This window comes from Aspergillus versicolor (genome assembly GCF_001890125.1).
Source record: "Aspergillus versicolor CBS 583.65 unplaced genomic scaffold ASPVEscaffold_7, whole genome shotgun sequence".
Taxonomy (NCBI): domain Eukaryota; kingdom Fungi; phylum Ascomycota; class Eurotiomycetes; order Eurotiales; family Aspergillaceae; genus Aspergillus; species Aspergillus versicolor.
In genome coordinates, this window is record NW_024467530.1 from 334,270 (window position 1) to 354,723 (window position 20,454).

General features: G+C 51.5%; 15 protein-coding genes across 15 annotated transcripts; 5 read left to right on the forward strand and 10 right to left on the reverse strand.

The window, feature by feature from the left end:
* Window positions 1-347: 347 nt before the first annotated feature.
* On the forward strand, window positions 348-1,822 carry ASPVEDRAFT_891231 (uncharacterized protein; the record flags this gene model as incomplete). Its single annotated transcript, XM_040818522.1, has 4 exons — window positions 348-533; window positions 589-920; window positions 966-1,306; window positions 1,365-1,822. Coding segments are annotated over 4 exons (1,210 nt in total), but the record flags the coding sequence as incomplete, so codon positions are not given.
* A 6-nt stretch (window positions 1,823-1,828) lies between these two features.
* ASPVEDRAFT_891233 (uncharacterized protein) lies at window positions 1,829-2,608 on the reverse strand (the record flags this gene model as incomplete). The annotated part of the gene is made up of 3 exons (XM_040818523.1): window positions 1,829-2,037; window positions 2,094-2,344; window positions 2,470-2,608. The coding sequence occupies 3 exons, from the start codon at window positions 2,606-2,608 to the stop codon at window positions 1,924-1,926; spliced, it is 504 nt and encodes a 167-aa protein (XP_040669744.1). The 3' UTR covers window positions 1,829-1,923.
* Window positions 2,609-3,106: 498 nt separating this feature from the next.
* Window positions 3,107-3,544, forward strand: ASPVEDRAFT_85401 (uncharacterized protein; the record flags this gene model as incomplete). The annotated part of the gene is made up of 3 exons (XM_040817690.1): window positions 3,107-3,138; window positions 3,184-3,358; window positions 3,410-3,544. The coding sequence occupies 3 exons, from the start codon at window positions 3,107-3,109 to the stop codon at window positions 3,542-3,544; spliced, it is 342 nt and encodes a 113-aa protein (XP_040669745.1).
* A 1,146-nt stretch (window positions 3,545-4,690) lies between these two features.
* ASPVEDRAFT_764068 (uncharacterized protein) lies at window positions 4,691-5,322 on the reverse strand. The gene has a single exon (XM_040816346.1). It carries the CDS (start codon window positions 5,204-5,206, stop codon window positions 4,790-4,792), a length of 417 nt encoding a protein of 138 aa, XP_040669746.1. The 5' UTR covers window positions 5,207-5,322; the 3' UTR covers window positions 4,691-4,789.
* gprD lies at window positions 5,167-7,110 on the forward strand. Its single transcript, XM_040809198.1, has 3 exons — window positions 5,167-5,912; window positions 5,961-6,881; window positions 6,928-7,110. Exons 1-2 carry the CDS (start codon window positions 5,331-5,333, stop codon window positions 6,645-6,647), a joined length of 1,269 nt encoding a protein of 422 aa, XP_040669747.1. The 5' UTR covers window positions 5,167-5,330; the 3' UTR covers window positions 6,648-6,881; window positions 6,928-7,110.
* On the reverse strand, window positions 6,349-8,506 carry ASPVEDRAFT_891235 (cytochrome P450; the record flags this gene model as incomplete). Its single annotated transcript, XM_040818524.1, has 6 exons — window positions 6,349-6,881; window positions 6,928-7,423; window positions 7,475-7,600; window positions 7,648-8,009; window positions 8,058-8,254; window positions 8,299-8,506. 6 exons carry the CDS (start codon window positions 8,504-8,506, stop codon window positions 6,747-6,749), a joined length of 1,524 nt encoding a protein of 507 aa, XP_040669748.1. The 3' UTR covers window positions 6,349-6,746.
* A 216-nt stretch (window positions 8,507-8,722) lies between these two features.
* ASPVEDRAFT_43442 (class I SAM-dependent methyltransferase) lies at window positions 8,723-10,347 on the forward strand. Its single transcript, XM_040812824.1, has 10 exons — window positions 8,723-8,873; window positions 8,919-8,950; window positions 9,001-9,060; window positions 9,118-9,143; window positions 9,194-9,216; window positions 9,268-9,467; window positions 9,512-9,652; window positions 9,701-9,968; window positions 10,021-10,172; window positions 10,218-10,347. The coding sequence occupies exons 1-10, from the start codon at window positions 8,832-8,834 to the stop codon at window positions 10,249-10,251; spliced, it is 978 nt and encodes a 325-aa protein (XP_040669749.1). The 5' UTR covers window positions 8,723-8,831; the 3' UTR covers window positions 10,252-10,347.
* On the reverse strand, window positions 10,281-10,940 carry ASPVEDRAFT_30471 (uncharacterized protein; the record flags this gene model as incomplete). Its single annotated transcript, XM_040810359.1, has 1 exon — window positions 10,281-10,940. The coding sequence occupies one exon, from the start codon at window positions 10,938-10,940 to the stop codon at window positions 10,281-10,283; it is 660 nt and encodes a 219-aa protein (XP_040669750.1).
* A 264-nt stretch (window positions 10,941-11,204) lies between these two features.
* Window positions 11,205-11,961, reverse strand: ASPVEDRAFT_152402 (uncharacterized protein). Its single transcript, XM_040808304.1, has 2 exons — window positions 11,859-11,961; window positions 11,205-11,810 (listed from the first exon to the last, which is right to left on the reverse strand). Exon 2 carries the CDS (start codon window positions 11,798-11,800, stop codon window positions 11,411-11,413), a length of 390 nt encoding a protein of 129 aa, XP_040669751.1. The 5' UTR covers window positions 11,801-11,810; window positions 11,859-11,961; the 3' UTR covers window positions 11,205-11,410.
* A 224-nt stretch (window positions 11,962-12,185) lies between these two features.
* ASPVEDRAFT_135486 (MBL fold metallo-hydrolase) lies at window positions 12,186-13,419 on the reverse strand (the record flags this gene model as incomplete). The annotated part of the gene is made up of 4 exons (XM_040807218.1): window positions 12,186-12,668; window positions 12,720-13,112; window positions 13,157-13,187; window positions 13,232-13,419. 4 exons carry the CDS (start codon window positions 13,417-13,419, stop codon window positions 12,186-12,188), a joined length of 1,095 nt encoding a protein of 364 aa, XP_040669752.1.
* A 276-nt stretch (window positions 13,420-13,695) lies between these two features.
* Window positions 13,696-14,505, reverse strand: ASPVEDRAFT_54255 (putative endo-1,4-beta-glucanase; the record flags this gene model as incomplete). The annotated part of the gene is made up of 1 exon (XM_040814906.1): window positions 13,696-14,505. The coding sequence occupies one exon, from the start codon at window positions 14,503-14,505 to the stop codon at window positions 13,696-13,698; it is 810 nt and encodes a 269-aa protein (XP_040669753.1).
* Window positions 14,506-15,433: 928 nt separating this feature from the next.
* ASPVEDRAFT_171717 (GFA family protein) lies at window positions 15,434-16,160 on the reverse strand. Its single transcript, XM_040808708.1, has 4 exons — window positions 16,002-16,160; window positions 15,796-15,957; window positions 15,622-15,742; window positions 15,434-15,575 (listed from the first exon to the last, which is right to left on the reverse strand). Exons 1-4 carry the CDS (start codon window positions 16,107-16,109, stop codon window positions 15,544-15,546), a joined length of 423 nt encoding a protein of 140 aa, XP_040669754.1. The 5' UTR covers window positions 16,110-16,160; the 3' UTR covers window positions 15,434-15,543.
* A 613-nt stretch (window positions 16,161-16,773) lies between these two features.
* Window positions 16,774-17,713, forward strand: ASPVEDRAFT_85410 (basic helix-loop-helix domain-containing protein; the record flags this gene model as incomplete). Its single annotated transcript, XM_040817691.1, has 2 exons — window positions 16,774-16,905; window positions 16,970-17,713. 2 exons carry the CDS (start codon window positions 16,774-16,776, stop codon window positions 17,711-17,713), a joined length of 876 nt encoding a protein of 291 aa, XP_040669755.1.
* Window positions 17,714-17,783: 70 nt separating this feature from the next.
* ASPVEDRAFT_891240 (uncharacterized protein) lies at window positions 17,784-19,178 on the reverse strand (the record flags this gene model as incomplete). The annotated part of the gene is made up of 5 exons (XM_040818525.1): window positions 19,011-19,178; window positions 18,779-18,965; window positions 18,419-18,726; window positions 18,219-18,372; window positions 17,784-18,162 (listed from the first exon to the last, which is right to left on the reverse strand). The coding sequence occupies exons 1-5, from the start codon at window positions 19,132-19,134 to the stop codon at window positions 17,784-17,786; spliced, it is 1,152 nt and encodes a 383-aa protein (XP_040669756.1). The 5' UTR covers window positions 19,135-19,178.
* Window positions 19,179-19,482: 304 nt separating this feature from the next.
* On the reverse strand, window positions 19,483-20,420 carry ASPVEDRAFT_891251 (uncharacterized protein; the record flags this gene model as incomplete). The annotated part of the gene is made up of 2 exons (XM_040818526.1): window positions 19,483-20,364; window positions 20,407-20,420. 2 exons carry the CDS (start codon window positions 20,418-20,420, stop codon window positions 19,527-19,529), a joined length of 852 nt encoding a protein of 283 aa, XP_040669757.1. The 3' UTR covers window positions 19,483-19,526.
* Window positions 20,421-20,454: the final 34 nt, after the last annotated feature.

The following is a 20,454-nucleotide window of genomic DNA, read 5'->3' on the forward strand; positions in this document are numbered from 1 at the left end:
AAAGGGTTGATCTTATTGTCTCAACCGATATACATCCTGCCTGATACACACAAAGAAGGACTCCTTAGAGAGCTTTGTTGTCACCATTCAGCACACGCTGCGGTGGAGCTTGCACCGCTTGGTTGCCAATTTTAGCAGTTTATGGAAGACTTTATATTCACCTACCTATGTGGCGCCTTCTGAAACGGTCTTTGTTCTGCTGCAACTTCATTGCCAATGCATACGCCCCGATTACGGAATAGACATGTGCCCGATTACGGATCAGGAGAATTTAAATGCGAGATTGGTACTCGACTTTGCAGTAATTAATTTTAATTTTAGGTTTTTCACTAACTTCGAGCATCGATAATGGCCGCCCTATCAGTTTACAAGCCACGCAACATTCTTTACACGGAGGAGTCAATTCCAGGATACCGACCTGGCGGCTACCATCCAGTTACCTTGGGCGATACTTTCAACAACGACCGCTACAAAGTATACCACAAGCTGGGTTGGGGAGGCCATGCCACTGCCTGGCTGGCGTATGACACAAAGTTTGCTGATCCCCCACCGCATTCTTTGTTGAGCCACATTAACAAAAGAAAATAGGCAGAAGAAGTGGGTGGCGTTGAAGATTATGGTAGCAGCTGTATCAAAGGACTCTAACGAGCTTCACAACACACAATTGCTACAAGAGGCTTCGGGGACTGACCCGTCCACAATGCGCGTTGTTGAAGTCCTGGACTCCTTCATGCACGAGGGCCCCAATGGAGACCATAGGTGTATTGTACTCGAACTGCTTGGGCCTTCCGTTGGTAAGATAATGCGCCTCTATACCCGGGAGGAAGATGACACTCCCTGCCCAAACCTTATCATTCGGATGGCAGAACAGCTTCTCGAGGGCCTCCAGTTTATGCACCATGCAGGAATGGCACATGGAGGTAAGTACAAGCCGCACTATTTACAAGAGTACTAAATGAGTGCAGATATAAACCTTGGCAACATTGTGTTTCGGAGTACAAATCTCTCGGAGGCAACTACAGAACGTATTCTAGAGGTCCTGGGCGAGCCTTACTTTGAAAAGCTGGAGCGGCTTGACGGTAAGCCGCTCGACCATGGCCAACCAGAGTATATCGTCGAAGCCGCAAGCTGGGATAAGTGGCTGTTTGAAGAAAAGGAGGACCTTTGTATACTGGACCTTGGGGAGGCCTTTGTAGAAGGAAAGGCGCCTGGGCGACTGGCACAACCAGGTGCTTTACAAGCACCTGAGACATTTTTCGTCGGGCGATTTGATCACACAGTGGACCTATGGTCGGCCGGTTGCATGGTGAGTGGTGATACTAACATGGACGATGAGCACTCTGAATATTAACCATCAGACGCAGATCTACAGCTTTGTATTTGGTCGCTGCCCCTTCTTTCACTTGGGCCACGATCAAGTCCTCGTGGAACAGATGATCGGTTTTGTAGAAGCCCTACCAGAGGAGTGGACGGAACAGTGGATCGAGATGCGCGACAAGTCAAAGTACCACGGGCCCCCGGACGTGAACAACGGCAAACAAAATACAGAACTGGAAAGGAATTTTACCGACAGCTCTGTTGATCCAGCTCTTGCTGTCCTTCTGCCGGTCATCCAAGGCCTAATGCGATTTCGCCCATCGGATCGCCTGAGTGCGTCTGAGGCGCTCGACCTTTTAAGATCGAAGAAGGCAGCGAGTCGTAACACGCAGGCGTGATCTTTATGAGTTTCCTCTGTAACAGCGTGCTTTCACTGTTTAGCTTTATAGTCTATTAACCCTGGGGAATATACACTTGTGGCTTTAACAAGGGCAGTTACACTGTTATCTTACAACACAGCGATAGGATGATCCTAAATACATCCACCGGGTCTAGGGCGTGTGAGTAATTCATCTTAAGTCGTCAGCTGCTTTCCAATAACTCAAATTAACCCTGACTCTCCTTCACATGGTAGCTCTTCAACTTGATAAAGGGATCAAAAGCCCGAGGACCAAGCGTAAATCCCATACCCGAGTTCTTCCACCCAGTCCACGCCAGATCCTATCGATACTTGTCAGATTTGGAAACCTAGCCAGTGGGTGTATCATAGAACCTACTGGGCTAGGATAGTCGCACCGGTTGATGAACGCTGTTCCAGCTTCGAGAAGCTTAAGGATCTCCTTGCCAGCAACAAGGTCCTTTGTCCACACGCTGGCAGAAAGCCCATACTCGCTGTCATTCATCCACTTGACCGCATCCTCGTCGGAGCGGACCTTCATAATTGGAATCCATGGACCGAACGTTTCTGCGTTCATTATTTCCATGGTATGGTTGACGTTTGTGAGGATTGTCGGTACAATGTAATTTCCTGTGGACGGTTGGCTGGTGAAAGTGCGGTTAGAGGATGTTAGACTGACAGCCCCTTCTGCGAGAACGGACCGCGCTGCTGAGCCCTCACCCTCGGAGGGAATCCATGGCAACGATAACACACACCGACAATGCTGTGGCCTCGCTCAGGATGGTTCTGTGGCGTATCACAGGCCCAGGTTGTATAAGTAGCATTTGTAGTGTAGCTGTCCGTATATGCAGCCTCAGCGTCTGGTTGGGTATCAATGACACTATTTCTGGCCATCTTCTTCTATACTCAACTACAATCCTCAAAATGGACAAAACTTTGGTTAAATCACATACTGCCAATGAAACATGCCAGAATGTCGCAGGTAAGCAAGAGCAGCCCTCCCAGAGACTCAACACCAACCAGTCGCAGTCAACGGCGAAATGTACCAGCTGCGAAAGAACTTCTCCCTTTTATCCATAATCGGAATGGGATTCTCCCTGGCGAATTCCTGGTTCGGGATTGCAACAGCCCTTGACACAGGAATAAAATCCGGTGGCTCCGTGCAGCTCGTTCACGGCCTTGTTCTCGTCGCCATTTTATGCGGATCTATAGCAGTTTCACTCGCAGAGCTCAGCTCAGCAATGCCCAATGCTGGGGGGCAGTACTAATGGACCGGGCGTTTGGCGAGCCCGAAGTGTGCCAGGTTTCTCTCATACCTCACTGGGTGGATGGAGTGAGCCGGCTCGGTGTTTACATGTGCGAGCATCTCTCTGAGTGCTTCTGGGCTTTGGCATGGGCTGTATCCAGTTGACTTATCCTGATCCGTAAGTAAAAGCCACCGGATGCCTGCTGGATGGCTAATACTGTAGGGAAACTGAACCATGGATGATATTTGTTAGCTACCAGATCATCAACTCCACCTGCGCTGGTTTCAACCGTCGCCATCGGCTTCGCCACTGCGTGGCCATTCTGTATTGCCATGATGTTCAGCATACAGAATTTCCAGGAGGTTACGGATACGCCGACGGGCGTTCCCATCTTGTGGTGAGACTCACTCCTCATCTCTATTGTAGTGTCAAACCTAACTGCTGGCAGATGTACGCATTTCCACCGGAGTATCCTGTTAGTGGCGGCAATATGAACTACGTTTGTATCGTCTACTTCATAACGTTCACGCTTATCATTGCCTGGTGGTTTATTGATGCGAGGACTAATTTCCACCTTTCATAAGTGTATTGCGTGTACTCGTCCACTGGATGGAGGTTAACTAGATTCTTGATTTTCTTAGGATCAGCCCTCTATCCATACTAAGCTATTTCTTTCCGTCCTTTAACGATTGAACGGTTCCCCAATGGAGGCATCGCTGGCAGTCACAGGGCCTCCTACTCCGGCCAGGCGGGCGGATTCGTCGTGCTCATCATATCACACCATTCCGATCCAGCATGAGGGGAAGCATATCTATGCCGTAATAATCACCATGAATATCTGGCGGTATCTACCGACAAGGAAAAGCACCCCACTTTTCCTCAATACAAGCCTTCAGCTGCGCCAATCCCTCGGGACCAGGCGTACCAACCTCGGACCCGTGAAAGGTCCCCCCATTCCGAAACACGCATTCCCAGGTACAAACAGAGTAGGATTTTTCGAGACCCTTTGCAGAACGCAACGTGGTCAACCGGTTTTTCCCCTCGCGTGGGCTGCATGGACCCAGTGGCCCACAGCCAGGTCGACCCACCAGACGATCGAGGGGATCAATAACTCCTGAGCCATCAGAATTCTCCCCGATCCAGTCCACTCGAGTTCCTGCAGGGAATAGATTTAGGGAACGAGGTTACTGCTACGAGGTTCTTGCAGCTACGTATATACTGATAGGTACGGCAAGATAGTTACCAGAGTCTGTCGAAGGCGCAGGTGGAAGAGGCTGCAGATCTCGGCCCTGAATACAACTAGTCTACGTATATTGTTCCTTTCTACGATCTGGACGATCTGCTCAGTGTTGATCCATCGTTGTCCGGATTCCTGGATTCCCATGTTTCCAAAGGGGAAGTGGCGCCCGTCGGATCTTATTGCCCTATATTGGGATGTCGGTTCTTGTATCGGCGATTGGGGTTTACCAGAAATGGGCATTGAATGGCACAAGCATCGTCAAGCTTCTGTCGGTATTCGTCCCTTGGTTCAGGGGGGATATATAGATTGGGGGAGGGGTGATCTTCGTCTGTTCCATGATCTGGAGTGGCATTGTTTTGTGGTACCAGCCATCTATATAATTATGAAGTAGCCGATCCACGACAGGGAGGACCTCGAGACGAGGTGCAATTGTCTCTGTGTGTCTTTCTTCAGATGAGGGGCGTAAATTTGTGGCAGTATGCCGATTCCAAGATGAACTGTAGAAAAACCTGAATCATGAACAATTTCTCTGCTGCCAAAGCCTTCCTTACTATTTAGCTGTTTCGAGATCCTGTTACTGCCCCAGAATCAAGTAAAAGCTTGTCTTCCCTGGCAGAATTTGATCCACGCCCAATAATTGGAGTTTTCTGGGCCCATAATGTGGAAGCAGCACGAGTCAGGAAGGCCATGCAATGTCCTTCGGCCGACCGGACCAAGCTGCTGGGGCGTTGGTGGGCTTGCTGGGGGGCAGATCGCAATAGATGGGAGAATTGGAGACCACAGCAGCCTATTGAATGGTCGCGCCAGCGCTGGTTCCATCGATTTGCCCCCCGAACACGAGCTGCGGTGGCAGATCTGCGATGATCTCACGATGCAAGCAATTTCCGACTGGCTGCGCCTGCAACAAGCGATCAAACCTTGATCCTGTCCAATGAAACACCCCGAATTGGAAAATTTGGCCAAACTCTCGCCAAACTCTCTCCATGTCCGGTCTCCGTAAGCCATGCGAGGTGAGGCGGTTCTGGCTTAAAACGAGGCGTTCTCGTCGTCGTGCATTGCCGAGCCTCAGCACACCCCGACTGCTCGCGTGCTGGACCGCCAGCCCGCTGAGAAAAGCAATATCGCCATCATGGCTACACTGATTCGGACTCTGTATCTGCTGCAGGGCGAGAATGTCCAGTCTGGCCTCGTGCCTCGTGCCGGCGAAGGACCGCCGACCGAGGTGCCTATCGTGGGCTCAACGAAGGCCGGGTTCATTGCTATGGGAATCTGCGGCCTGCTGTCGTTCCTGGCGACCTTCAGCCTGCTCGCCTTCTTGACGTATCGATTCATCTTCTGGGAGCGCTACTATAAGCGGCCTCTCGCACGGAACCAGTACGTCGTCCTGATTTACAACCTGCTTCTCGCCGATCTGCAGCAAGCGACGGCATTCCTTCTGTGTCTGCACTGGGTAGGGCAGGGGTCAGTATACTCTTCAACTGCGGCCTGTATCATCCAGGGCTGGTGGATCCAAACCGCCGACCCGGGGAGTGGGCTGTTCGTGATCGCGATCGCCATGCATACCGGCGCTGTCGTCCTTCGAGGGAGCCAGCTGCCATGGCGGGCATTCGTGGCCTGCGTTATCGGAATATGGGCCTTTATCCTCGTTCTCGGATTCATCCCTGTCGGACTATACGGCTCCGAGACATTCGTCATCTCCGAAGCTGGCTGGGTACGTCCCCTAATACCCGGGTATATCGTATATTGCTAACAGACACAGTGCTGGCTCAGCCCCGAACACGAACGCGAGCGCCTCTGGGGCCACTACATCTGGATCTTCCTCTCCGAATTCGGTACCGTCGTGCTATACAGCTTCATGTTCTTCTTCCTGCGGCGGCGAGTGCGCCAGACCGCACGCCTGGGCCCAAACCACCAAGCCAGCCTGAACCGCCTCAACCGCGTCGTCGTCTACATGGTGATCTACCCAGTCGCATACGTGATCCTGTCCCTCCCGCTCGCTGCCGGTCGCATGTCCAGCGCACGTCACATCATCCCTAGTTACGCATACTTCGCGGCTGCTGGCTCCCTGATGGCATTATCAGGACTGGCCGACGCGGTGATATACACACTCACCCGCCGGCAGCTCCTCGTCGACACGGACTCGCACGCATCCCACGAGATCTACGCTGCGTATTCCATGACGAACAACCACCAGACGCACATCAGCACGACGCGGGACATGCGGAAACGGGGACGGATGGGCTCTCGGGTGCGTCGGGGCCTGCAGACGCTGAACGAGAGCGTCATGGATCATCGGGACGATTCGACGGAGGAGATTGTGAAGAAGGGCGATACGGAAATGAAGAATATGAATATGGGGCAGGGCGTTTATCAGGAGACGACGATTGAGATTACGCATGAGGATGCAGAGCCGGAGGACTCGCGGGCGAGATATAGACATGAATGAGTAGATTAATGATGACAAGTTCCATAGACTGAAATACCTCCCATCCAGGTTGTAAAAAATATACTGACGAATTAGATATATATTAATTATGAGATGCCTTCATTGACTGCGATTGATGGATTCTCGCCCCGAAATCCGCACCATCATGTCCGACTGCAAGAACAGCCCATTGCGATTAACACTCTGCCACGGGCGCGACGGGTCAATAAGCACGATATCATATCTGGAAAATATCTATGACCATTAGCATGATTTCGCCCCCAGAAATGAATATGCTCACCTCCGCAATCGCCTTCGAAACCTCAATCAAGGCGACCTGCTTCCCCAGACAAGCATACCTCCCCGATCCAAACACCAGATCCATAGACCTGTTCATCTCCAACAGCTGCTCCTCCCCGGCCTCGATCCAGCGATCTGGGCGGTATAGGTCTGCATCGCTCCCAAAGACGCTGACATCTCGATGTACTCCCCAGCCAGAGTACCCGATCAGTGTACCCCCAGGGACGAAACGTCCGTCGAGCGTATCGCCGCCAGGCGGGACGACCTTTTGCATTAGACCGATGACTGGTGGCCAGATGCGGAGGCTTTCCTTGACGCAGGCTTGGAGGTATGGGAGGGAGAGGGCCTGTTCGTAGGTGATTACCGGACTTGAGAGGTGGCCTCGTGAAGCTGCATCATCGAGTTCATTCTGGAGCTTAGCCAGGGCCATGGGGTTAGTAATTAAGAAGAGAGTTGCTGTTCGAATTGTCGTCGCGGTTGTATCTGAACCAGCGAAGCTGCAGATATAAGTAACAATCAACAGGCCTTGGAAGAGGAGGGAGACTTACATCTGCAGGACTGTCTCCTGCTCTGCTTCTTCCTGGCTCAGTCCATGCTTCACAAACGAGCCGAGCATATCGGGGCGAGTTTTCTTATCCGGTCCGTACCGTTCTGCGACGATTCTCTTCGCGACTCTGCTGGCATCAGCTCCATCCGATATGTATAGGTGATCGGATCGTACCCCATTAACAACCCAGCACCCTGCGTATCGGTCGGTTTCGGCATAGCCAGCTGGCTGATCCCCGGGAGACGCATTATCCTCTCCAGAATTGGCAACGTCGAGAACCACTCGAAGATAGGCAACATTGCTGTTTGGTTCGCGATATATCCGTGCAAGTCTTCATCGTGCTCCAGGAACCCCATGGGCTGCCCGAAGGCGACCGCGGTGATAACATCGAGAGTAAGGAACTGACACAGACGGGAAAAGTCGACTGCCCTGAAAGAGCTTGTGGAGGAGGTATAGTTCTCGCGAATGAGTTTGAAGAAGCCGGTGAGCTGGTCGTCGATGCTCTGTTCCAGGTGCAGGTTTTCTTTTCCGGAGTACTATACAGCCCATTAGTTGATACCGACTTAAGAGACGAGTTTTAGTACCCCCGGGATGAGTTTATTTCGCAGCTGGATATGGCGCTCCTCATCGCGCTCGCAAAAGACGTGGTTGAGGCTGTGGCTGAAGGCCGTTGCGTTGTACCAGTCCGACCGGGTATAGGGCGATCGCACGGCGCTTATTCTGCGAATAATCTGCGCATCGTCGGTGACTAGATCATTTGGACCGATCCGCGTGAGGTGCCCTATTCTGTCAGTATAAGCAAGCGTTTAGGGAAGATGGATGTACCGTACTGCTTGCAGGCCTCGGCGACATCCAGGTGCATGCGGCCATGCAGGGTGCTCCGCATCATCCACAGCTTGGACCACGCTGCGACCGGGGGACCAGGGAACTGGCGCAGTCGCAGATACGAGCGTAGCGACTGGATAAACCAGAGGGCGATGGTGAGTGTGGCAAGCCACCCCAGAGACAGGAACGGAACCAGAGAGTGGCCCATCTCTGCGATATGGAACAGATTCAAATCCCAACACAGCGGTTCACAAAGAGAAACAATGGCATTGTCAATGTTAATGTGAATGAGCAAAGACGCCCCTCAGCTGACGTGGAGACTTCACTCGTTCTTCAATGGGGCCGTCCCTATTCGCTGCTGCACCGCAGTGACTGCAGCTAAACCGTTCTGAACTGCCATTAATCAGGGAGATTAATTACTCGGTTCATAACGTCTTCCCCGCTGTCTCTGCCCGAGCGTCCCGTGCCGTCCCACAACTCGCCCCTGACCTGCTCCTGCGTCTTGACTCTTGACACTCTTGGGCGACAGCACCATGGCGGAGCACGACCACCCCGAGCAGTTCATCGAAGTCGAGGTAGACCCATTCCCCTGATTAAAGAGAGTAGAACTGACCCTGCAGGACGACGCCGACTCGACGCTCGGATCGCAAATGTGCGCCCCCACTTGCTGACCGACCGCTGCTTTGGAGCTGACAATGGCAGTGCGAGTGAAACATCGTCGTTAAACAGCCTGGTTCTGCAGTTCGAGTATCAAAATGGCCGGTAAATCTCCCTGTGGATTCTGATAGTAGTTATTCCCTGTTAATATGATCGGCATAGGAGGTACCACTCCTACCAGTCCGGGCGTAAGTTCAAGCAGACTAAACTATCTTGTCCGAATTCTAACGGCCATCAGACTATGCCTTCCCCAATGATGAAGTATTATCCACCTGGACTACTTCCCAGTTGAGATAGTCTGACGTGTTTTAGGATGAGCTGGCCCGCATGGACCTGGAGCATCACATCTTCCTGCTCCTGCTGGATGGCGAATTGCATTTAGCTCCTGTCAAGACTCCACATCGCATTCTGGATCTGGGGACTGGAACGGGGATCTGGGCCATTGACGTCGCGGACAAGTATCCAGAGGCGTCTGTCATTGGAACTGACCTGTCGCCAGTGCAGCCTTCATTGTAGGTCCTCCACCATCCAGCTTGGCCTAGAACTAACAGTGTAGCGTCCCTCCCAATCTTGAATTCCAGATCGACAACTTCGAAGATGACTGGACGTTTCGCAGTAACTCGTTCGATCTCATCCACTCCCGGTTGCTGCTGGCGAGTGTCTCGGACTATCCCAGGCTGTTCCGCCAGGCCCTGAGGTACTCCCCTGTAACACGAACACCAAAGTACACTCGCTAATAGAGCAGTGCCCTCAAACCGGGCGGATACATGGAAATGCAGGAAATCGATCCCGGCTTCGAATGCGACGACGACTCCATCCCAGAAGACAGCAGCGCACTGCAGTGGTCGAACCTGTTCTTCGAGGGGTGCAAGAAAATCGGACACGCGATTCCCTCGCCGACCGAGTATAAGACACTGATGGAGGACGCGGGCTTCGTTGATGTCAGACTTAAGATTGTAAAGCGCCCGTCGAATGTCTGGGCCAAGGAGAAGCATATGAAGCGTCTGGGTTTGGTAAGTACATGGTTTATATAGGTTTATATATGGGAGATCTAACCTATTGCAGTATACACTTACCAACCATCTGAATGGACTGCATGCATTTACCATTGGTCTCTTTACAAGAGTGCTTGGATGGAGTGTCCCTGAGGTCGAGGTCTTCCTTGCAAAGTGTCGCAAGGAGTGGAAGGACGCCTCTATCCATGCCTACCAGAGAGTGTACGTCTATTATACTGCCTGCTGAACGACGACTAACCGCTACAGGATATTCGTTTATGGGAGGAAACCTGATATCTGATTGAATAATTCTACTATCGTTTAGCAACATCACAAGCGCTTAAGCCGTCGTAACATGTTATACAAAATGCCAGACCTCTGAATAGCCTCCTCCCCAGTATCCCCGTCTCCTTCCCCTTCATCCCCTACCAACTCCCTCATCACCATCTCAAAATACGCCTCACAGTCCACCCTCCCCGGCGCCAATCTACTCGATCCAAGCAGCGGCCCCTTAACCTGCAAATCATGCACCTTCAGCGCAAGCAGATCCCTAATCTCATCCCCCCAAAGCTCCCCATCCCTCTTCTCCAGGAACGCAATACCCCTATACATCGAGACATGGCTCGCATGCCTCCATCTCCCACACTCATCCAGCCAATCCTTCCAATTCCCGAACTGCGGATCATCAATCGACCGCGTCTGCAGCGTATGAGTCCAGACCACATCGGCGAATTTATCCTGCACATGCCGTAGTCGTTCAAGCGCGAACTTCGACCAGACGGGCTCGCGCGCCTCCACGCGCCATCGCCATGCTCGAGTCGGTATCCAGAACCCGATGCTGATTTCGAATGTCTTTATCCCTTCTTGGGCGATAAAGCGGGCCAGGTGTTCGGCTACGAGGCGGGATTTGGGGGCGTCTAGGTCGGTGACGTGGGTTTGGACGGGGAGTGTTCCTGATGCTTCGATGCCGATCCATTGGGTGCTGTTCATTTTGGTGGGTAGACGGTTCTGTTCAAAGTACACCTAAATGATTGAATGTCTAAGATAGTTGGCCATTTATGTAGTTCTTGTATCACTGCGAACAAGGGATAAAGCCACATTATGAAGGTGTTTCATTGAATGTATAACAAACCTTGATCAAATTCCTTTGGTTACTTTCGGTTTCAGGCTTGGTGGACAAGGCATATAATGAGCATTATCAGTCTTTATCTAACAGTATGTGGATGTATAGGTGAGCATTCCAACCCAACTGCCCTCTGATATTGCAGGCTATTGATATAGATAGCTACATATAGTTTCAGTACGCCGCATCAAGTAGCAACTTGGTAGGAGATTACTCAGATGCTTGATAATATGTTCATTGCTAGACCATTTTGAATCACAAACTCCCGCACGCTTTCCATGCCATTAAGTATACAACCATTCAATACTTGACTCAAACTCCGTTGTACTTCAATGCATCACCTCATCCCATTATAAAACTCCCCCGACCTCCTCAGACTCTCCATCGGATCCAACAACGCCCTAACACCACCCCCAGGGCTCGACTCATGCAACGAGCGTCTCCGCTGCTCACGCAACTCTCTCTCCGTATCCAGAAGCATATTCTGCACTTTCCTCGAGCCCTCCGCGGTCTTGACCTCGCCGGAATTGAGAATCCCCATCAGCGACGCCTTGCTCATATGTCCACAGGCGGCTGGGTCGCTCTTTTGTTTCGCGGGGGAGGAAGGAGTCCCGTCGTCGCGAGCGTTGTACGAGAAGGAACGTTTTGTGTCTTTTAATCGTGGGACGGTGGGGATTTGGTTTGTTGATGCTGAGAGACGTCTAGTGCGGTTGTCATTGAGGGACATTGTTGCGGCACTGGGTTTGTTAGACAGTAATGAGTGCTGGATTCAGTGGGAGTACTACCTGCAGACTGTTGTTAGATATTACGAGGCCATGTGGTTGGAAGCCGTTAGAAGAATGGGTTTGTTTGATATCGCGGGGAAATGGGTCCCGACGTGAGTTAAATGATGCAAGGCAGGCGATAGAGCCACCACCTGGACCATCATTCTTTTATAACCGAATGGACCGAATCAGGTCAGTCATTGGCCAATTCGTATCTGACCCATGGGATTTAATCAGAGGGAGAACCACTCAAAAGCTACGGTGGCCATCCGCTGAGCAAGACAAACGTCATTCTTACAGCGAGGCTGAGCTTGGCACTGGCCAGAACATATCCTATTACCATATGACTCAGGAAGCCGGTCCTTCAGGAGGCCTGTTAGAATATACACCGGCATCTGCGACAATTGCGTCCTCGATATCTCGTACTTTAAACCGGTACTCATCCCCGCGGTCCAGATACACCACGCGACCATCCAGCCCCGCCTTCGCAATCTCGGCCTTGAAATCCTCCAACGGACTCGCAAACACATCATAGTCATCATAGTGGATGGGGATCGTAACCTTGGGCCTAACCTCCTTCACCAACTCCGTCCCCTGCTTCCCATCCATCGTCAGCATCACGGTGAACGGGTTCATCCACGGCCCGGGCACAGTCGTCCCGCCCAGATGAGCAAGCATCAGGTCGACATCTGCGCCATAGTGTCTGGGAACATACTTCAGTTCCTGGTGCATCAGCGTATCCCCGGTGATGTAGATCCGGTAGCATGTCTTGAAGGTGATCGGGTTGTCGCCGTAGCCCAGCTCTATCACGTAGCCGTTGGTGGGCGGGATCTACCCCTACATTAGTACCATCAGACTCACGTAGGAGTTATTCATACATACCGCACCAATAAAATCATTCAGCATCTGGATCGGCCGATACTCAGGGACATGCTTGGCCGGCGTCGCAACAATAACCATCCCCGGCTTTTCAGGGCCCGGTAAATCGCATTTAAGATTCACGATCAACCTCCGGCACGGGTCCAGGTCATAGAGGTTCGTAAACGGGTCCTCCCCCGAACCCAAGATCGATCTCGCCTCCGGCGTCGAGATGATAGGTATATCCCGTCGCAGCGACTCCTCGACGTGCTGGTCGAAGTGGTCTGCGTGGTAGTGCGAGAGCAGGACTATGTCGATGTTCGGCAGGTTATGTAGATCCACGGCTGGGTTTGTCTTGCGCTGGCTCCAGACGCCGGGGCCGAGATGGACGTGGTCGCCGGCGTGGAGGAAGTTTGGCTGGGCTGTTAGTGAATACCTGATCCATATCATCGGGGACATACATCAGTCATGATCCGCATGCCTTTCCATTCTCTAGTAATGGTTAGTATAGTCCGTCACAGATTGGACGCACTTACATGACGGTAGTTGCCGTTCCTATAAAGTAGATAGATCCATTCTCCCCTCCTGGGGTGGAAGGGTGCGTGTTGCTGGCCTTTGGAGTCGGCAGACTCTTGGGCACGTCCGCAGCAACGCCATCGCGAGTTACGGGCTGGACGTTGTCCGTGTCAATGGTTATACGCTGCAATCGGCCTGCACGAGACATATCGAACGAACTTGCAAAATTATTGATGAGATGTGGGTGATACCTGCAGTGATACTTATAAAGAATCAAAGTACGTTGTCGTGACGTCAAATTAGACAACATCATTGTCTGGTATATCCATTGGGACAAGTTAAACACAAAACGTAACTTTAAGTTGTATATACTTTAGCCCTTCATACATTAAGCGAGTGTGGTTGCATCAGACCATGTCTCCGTTCCACTAATCATCAATCTGGCATGTATACACACATCATGACCAAAGCATAAACCCTATTCCTACGCCGGTGTCGGTGTTCCAGTGGCCGTAATAGCAGACGACGCCTGCTCAATAACCACACCCTGGGGAATAATCTCCGGTCCAGGCACAATATACTCAGTCAGGGTCTCGTAAATACTGATCAAAATACCGGGATCAGTCGGGGTATAGAAATCCGTCGCCAGAGTCCCAGACGGCGCAACGGTTCCAGAGCCGGTAATCGCAAGGTTGAGACATTGAGGATAAAGCTGCGCGCCATTCTCGCTGCCAGCGCCGTGCAGGGCGATGATCTCGTGGCGGAGGACATAGTTTCCAGGCGCAATACTCTCGGGGATCTCAACGAGCCAGCCATTTCCGTTCGCGATTAGTTGGTCGTCGGCCCAGACACCAGGGACGGTGGAACCGTCGATCAGACCGGGGCCATCGATCTTGAAGAACTCGAGAGTTGTCTTGTCGACCGTCTCGCAGCTCTCTCCGCAGTTGGCGAGGTAATCCAAGACAGGCCCGTGATGGCTCTCTGGCCAGGGGTTTGGTTCCCACTGGATATAGATGCGATCTCCGGCGGCAACTGTAGCATGGCCCGCGGCGTTGGTAGCATTGGTGTGACAGATGATGGCGTCGGTGCTGGTCTCGTCGGGGGTCACAAAGCCGTTCGAGAGGTTAGGTGTCTGCCAGCCGATGTTGACAGGGGGGTCTGAATTGTACGGATCTTCACTCGGGAGCCAGCCACGGTACCAGACGCCGTTCACCACGATGCCGGAGACATAGCCGTGTGCAGCTGCCTGTCTTGCGGCGGAGAGTAGAGCGAGGGCAACGGTATAAGCTTTCATTGTGACTTGCGAGGAAGGGATTTGCTGCGGATCTTTCCTGGTTCGGCGTGGATTTATGCCTCTTTATATCTTTCTGGTGCCTCCTGGGGTATGAGAATGAACCCCGCCAGCCGTCGAGCATATGACCGATGTTGTGATAATGGACTACTCCTCTCCATATTGTCGGACCACCGGCACATCTGAAGAATACACAATGCATGTGGGGGCAGCCAGGGGCAGGGGTGGACATGTTAGCTTTGTTTGATTCGTGCAGATAAATTAAAAACTCGTAACATGCGGGAGAGTTGACACAGTGTAATTTGTTCTGCAGGACTATCCTTGTTTCCCCACGGAGGAACCCCTGGCAGCTCCGGGGTGTTTCTTCAGGAATCTCCGCTTTGGGAGCGGATACCAGTATCAACACCGCACTTGGAACCCGGGTACCCTCCCCTGCTGCATTCGAAAGTGGTCACTGCTGGAATTAATCGTCGTCAACAGGCTCATGATGTCAGATGACGGGCCACAGCTTGGTGGTGCCCACTGTCACTGTTTAATTTATCCGGCACATCCCAACCCCTATGCCTTTGTAGTCGTGGAGATCTGGAATTCATTGCCATTGGGCTCGTCCATCTCCGAGCTGGAATCTCTACCAACCAGCATGTGCAACCGCCAGTAAAGTGCATATCGGCAAGGTCTTCAATAGCAGCATTCAAACAAGGCACTCACTTGTAGTCTCAGGCCGTCGGATGGCACGTATTATGCATTGGAATGCCACCAATAAGTTTCAACCATTCTATCCGTCCGGTTGCAAGATCTCCAACCCTTGGAAAATTCCTCCAGTTGAAACACTATGGATACGGCCCATGCTTGGTGCCCAGGCCCTCGCTCTACGAGCCGTAGTAGAAGACGAGAGTATAGATATGCAATGATACCTAAGGTATTCTATGTTCCCAATAATGACCGTAGCGGAGTACCGGTACAGCAAAGACCTTTTCTCATGTTGACTACCAATACTTGTATACATTCAGAGGCTACGCTAACAGCGCCTCCACTGCGACATCACTCCCTGATCTGTTTCTTATGGAATACATCTAAACCGATCAGTACGAGGCAAGCTCAAATCTAGATTTAACTTACTAGGTACCTCTGGCATCCAACTAGCCCGATCACGACAGAAGAACTCTCCCTTGGGCGGGAGAGCTTCCGGATCGTCGAGGGATCCAACAACCAGATACCGGAATTGGTCCTTTACAGCATCCTGCGAAACTAATCAATAATTGACTCTCCAGAGGAAATATTGATGTGGCCTACCCCATACTCGCAAATAAAGCTACCACAGTTATCACAGAACTCCCGATGCACAACCGACCCAGAGCCGTTATCCTGAGCGAACTCCTTCGTCCGCCCCGCTGTGATTTGCAGAGCATCCTTTGGGATTTTGGCCGTCAAGCCGTAGTTTGTACCAAATGCTTTCTATTATATATTAATACCATTCCACTAAATATGGAGGCAGTTACCTTGCAATTACTGCAGTGGCATAACGAAGTCCTGGCGTCGTCGGGAGAGGGCAGGTTCAGGTCATACTGGATTCTGCGACAGGTGCAGGAGCCAGCGTAGGAGGGCATCTTGACGACTAAATCTAGATTGTCTGTGGAATAGATAGGCTCATAAGTGAGGGCCTTGACGATGTAAATTTGCTGGGAGAGTTCAAAGGGGTGTTCAGGCTGTTTACTATCACTCCTCGTAACCTTGACGTCATCCCATATCAACCACTTTTTACCAGTATAACTACTTCATGATCTGTTTGCCCATATATTTCCTCTCATGGAGATCAGACTATTTGTGTTTCAATAATGGTGAACAACTTGAGTGTTTTCTCCAGGTCTTCATGCCGCGTAATATATATATATCGCCACCATGCCAAGGAAATTTACATGAATGTTGAGAAGAGCAACGCGAACCAAGGTGTCGTTATTCTCAGTTATTAGATTTATCGCACTTTAATCATACTTGGAATACCCGATCTTCAGGTGACGCTGTGTATCTCGGGATGAATGTGGATAGTTAGAATAGCTGGCTCCTTGCATGATCGAGACACTTTCCAAGCTTCCTACACGCTAAACTGTAACAAGACTTCGTTCACTCAAAAAGCAAGCTAATGCATGTACTGTACAGTCTGCACTCCACAGTGAGGGGCACCTCCAATTTAAGCAAGGAAAGCCACTCCCCCGGTATGCACGACGTCGCAATACTATAGTTTATACACTCCGAACAGTGACTGTCTACACCATGTCTAACAATCCCAGCACATCCAAGTCAAAGGGAAGCAAGAAGCGCGCCCGGCCTCTACCGGCACATGTCGTCGCACGCAACCTCGCCATCGAGAAGCGCCGCCGGGGCGAACTGAATGAAGATTTCCTGGTATATTATATACGTCTTGATAACACCCCATCGTCATCCTGGAGCAGATGGCTGATTACCGTAGAACCTAGCTCGCCTTGTACCCAGTCTGGCCCATGTACGGCGCCTCTCAAAGGTGCTAATTGTCAATGAAAGCTGTCGGCATCTCCGAAGACAGCGGGATATGTGCATCTCTGCGGCCCGTGACATGCAGGATCTCCTGGCCGACAACAGCCGGCTGGTGGCTGAAGTTAACGCCCTGCGTGCACAAGTTGGGTGCGCGGGCATAGCGCCTTGCGCCCCCCGATCCATCACAGAGCCCATGACCCAGCTGATGAGTGTCAAAGATGAGGTCTACGGCAAATTTCCCGCCGGATTTGGAGACAATTGGGCTTACCAGAGTCCGTCCTCCGGCAGTGATGAAAACGAGTTCGACGATCGGGGAATGGAAATACCACTCGATGGCTTTCTCGAACTTCCTCCTCATTATGACCCACGGCAGTATGCACACAACGAGCCTGTAGTACTGGGAAATGACCTGTCTTGGAATGGACTTCCTGCAGAATATCTGGATAATTCTTCGGATCCAAGTTCGTCTATCGTCTGTATGACCGGAGCATCTATGTATCCAGGAATCACCTTTCCTGTCAGCCATCCGCGCGACAATAATAACCCATCAGATGTGCCGGGCCATCTTGATAGTTCCGCAGTGGATCCTATACATGCCTCTACTGGAATTTGGACACCGGGCGTTGACAATGGATTAGACTGGTCGTTCGAATTGAACACAGAGTCATTCGATAGTCAATATAGACAGGCTGTTTGCTAAGAACCAACATCAGAAACTGCTTTGAGCCCATCTGAAGTAATGGAACCGTAGAGGACCACTGTGTGAAGCACTAGACCTGCTTCAAAACCTCCTCAATCGCATTCTTGCTTTGCAACTCATTTACCATGAACCCCTCAAGCGCTTCGCGAAGGCCCCTCTTTGTCACCGGATCCTCATCAATGGCCCTTGTCAAGGCCGTGCCATTATCAGCCAGGTAGTCTATATCTGTTGATGCCAATTTCCCTGTCCAGCCAGGGGCAGCAAGAGGGTCCATTGTGGCCAGGTTTGCAAGCCGGGGTGGAATTGTCCCATCGCTACTGGGACCTTCACCAGGAGGCGGGTTCTCATATAGACTGAGTAGAGCGAGCCGCTGGAGAATATCCTCTGGTATAGTTGCGTGCTCGCATCCTAGTTCACCCATTGCCATTGCCTCTCGCGGGGACTTGAAGCTATATAAGAAAATATTAGCACGTCACTTGACAATGAACCGAAGTCTGTTTCATACCTTGCCGGCTTGAGCATGGGCTGCTCTTTGCCTGTCTCCTCATGAAGGCGCCGGTAAGTCTGGATGATTTGGAGAATCCTAGGTGTCATGGGATGTTCAAGCGCTGGGTCTTGCACATTCGGCCACTGCCCAGGTTCCGCATGGTACCAGGGTACTGCGATATATTAGACTAAATTCCACGCCCCAAGCGCAGAACTCACAATTATAATAAGGACTTATATAGAGACACCCAGCCTGACTGGCCGCAATCGCTTGAGGGAGCGAAAGCAGCGACGTTCCAAGCGTGCGAATCCCATCTTTCAGCAGGATCGGACTGGCGTTCAAGGCAGGCCCAGTAGACGGGATCTTGATGCATACGCGGTCCCTGGATATCCCAACACGTTCGAGCTCTCGCACATAAGATCGCGCATGGTCGACTACCTTTTGTGTGTCGTAGGCGTGGTAGGCTGAGGTCTGCAGCAGGACTCGGCCTTGGATGTTGTCGATATTCTTTGCGGAGAGGAGGGCGCTCTATAATTGTTAGCATTAGCTGAGATGGTATAACATTAGATGGAACTGACCTCCGGTCGAGAATTGCTTCCCAGCCCTTATGTTTGTACCCTCGAGCGACTTGGAGAAGTAGGTCGCGATTCTCGGTGGATGTCATCTGCTCGTAGACTAAGCGTTGATTGCTCGTCTGATCGTATGGCTTGAAAGGGAGCAATTTTCGCGACTCGTCAGGGTCCATGCAGTCGATATCAACTTTCACTATATGGTATTAGGGCTCATTCTTTGGTTCATCGAGAAACTTGCATTGCTCTTGGAGGCGGTCGAGCCATGTTGCAGGCTCGCTAAGGCTTGCCATTGCTGCTAGGTTGAAGCATAGATTTACTTTCTGTGGAGTGGAAATGGAGGACGCTCTATATATAAGAGTCATCTGATAGCGCTCCAAGTATTCTACATGCTCCTTGGGCAGGCCGCACTGTACAGTTGTAACGGGGTTTCTCCACAATAGCAGAACGACTGCACAGGTGAACAGATAGTGGGAAACTAGGTCGCAATGACTCTTTTCCCCTGGCAAGATGGCCCGAGGACTGTACAGGTTCCGCAGGTGACTGTACAGTGCAAAGGCGCTAATGCAGTTACTGTACAGTTGATCCTAGGCAACGACTTCGGAGTCCACTGCAGCACCCCAACACATGAGAAGACAGCGGTCGGCGTTTATTTCGTTTCGGGAGAAGGGTTCTAGATTGATCTTGTGAATTCTTGGTAGACTCATTGCGAAGTTGCTATCTATCACAAAGAAGTACTGTATAAAGCCTTGCTCGGTCAAAACACAGTAATGCCACCGTCAACCAGAATATCAGCACCAGTAATATAACTCCCAGCCGTGCTTGCCAGCAGAATAACAGCCCCAGTCAATTCCTCCGGCTGGCCCATGCGACCGTATGGGTTCCGCTTCGCCCACTCCTGCCTCAACACCTCGAGTCCCTCTCCCTCATTCAAAATAGTATCCATATACCCAGGGCTAATACTATTAACCCGGATCCCGTATCGTGCCCACTCCGCCGCTAGAGAAGAATTCATCGATAGAATAGCAGCTTTTGCCGCATTGTAATGGACCTGAGGCTGAGGGAAATTGACAACGTGGCCGGATATACTCGATGTCAGGATAATACTTCCTCCATTTGCCTGGCTCATGAACTTGGCTGCGGCTTGGGCACATAAAAAAGCGCCCGTAGTGTTAACCTGGAGCATCCTATTCCATTCCTGTGGGCTCATATCCAACGCGTGCACCGAGCCCGCGATCCCGGCGAAGCAGACCATCACGTCGATGGACCCGAGGGAATCGTGGACATTCCTCACAGCTTCCGTGACAGAGTCTGGGTTCGTGATGTCGGCCTTGTAGAACGTGATAGTTGTGTCTGGGAAGTCAGGCTGGAGTTTCGCGATGGTTCTCTGGGCTTCGTCTGGGTGTAGGTCGAAAATAGCCAGGCCTTTCAAACCATGTTCCAATAGGGCGCGACAAGATACTGAGCCTATACCCCCTGCACCGCCAGTGACTATGGCATTTCCGGTGACAGAGAAGCGTTGTCTGGCTCGTTCGGCTGGCTTCGTATCCAGGGACACTTGTGGTGGTGCGGTTTTGGACGAAGGGGAGCCGGAGCTCAGTTACATTAGGGGAGGGATGCGAGAGGTTAGCTGGGACCTTTCAGTGGACATTTTTCGACGTTTATCTGAGGAAGATGGGAATGCA

What these genes read in the sequence shown, in the direction of transcription:
- ASPVEDRAFT_764068 (XM_040816346.1), bottom strand. Translation starts at nt 5,206, where the DNA reads ATGGCTTACGGAGACCGGACATGGAGAGAGTTTGGCGAGAGTTTGGCC.
- gprD (XM_040809198.1), top strand. Translation starts at nt 5,331, where the DNA reads ATGGCTACACTGATTCGGACTCTGTATCTGCTGCAGGGCGAGAATGTC. An exon ending in TCATCTCCGAAGCTGGCTGG is followed by an intron (nt 5,913 to 5,960) that starts GTACGTCCCCTA and finishes TAACAGACACAG; the next exon opens with TGCTGGCTCAGCCCCGAACA.
- ASPVEDRAFT_43442 (XM_040812824.1), top strand. Translation starts at nt 8,832, where the DNA reads ATGGCGGAGCACGACCACCCCGAGCAGTTCATCGAAGTCGAG. An exon ending in TCGACGCTCGGATCGCAAAT is followed by an intron (nt 8,951 to 9,000) that starts GTGCGCCCCCAC and finishes TGACAATGGCAG; the next exon opens with TGCGAGTGAAACATCGTCGT. An exon ending in TTCGAGTATCAAAATGGCCG is followed by an intron (nt 9,061 to 9,117) that starts GTAAATCTCCCT and finishes TGATCGGCATAG; the next exon opens with GAGGTACCACTCCTACCAGT.
- ASPVEDRAFT_152402 (XM_040808304.1), bottom strand. Translation starts at nt 11,800, where the DNA reads ATGTCCCTCAATGACAACCGCACTAGACGTCTCTCAGCATCAACAAAC.
- ASPVEDRAFT_171717 (XM_040808708.1), bottom strand. Translation starts at nt 16,109, where the DNA reads ATGCCCTCCTACGCTGGCTCCTGCACCTGTCGCAGAATCCAGTATGAC. An exon ending in GCCACTGCAGTAATTGCAAG is followed by an intron (nt 15,958 to 16,001) that starts GTAACTGCCTCC and finishes AATATATAATAG; the next exon opens with AAAGCATTTGGTACAAACTA. An exon ending in TTGGATGCCAGAGGTACCTA is followed by an intron (nt 15,576 to 15,621) that starts GTAAGTTAAATC and finishes TGATCGGTTTAG; the next exon opens with ATGTATTCCATAAGAAACAG.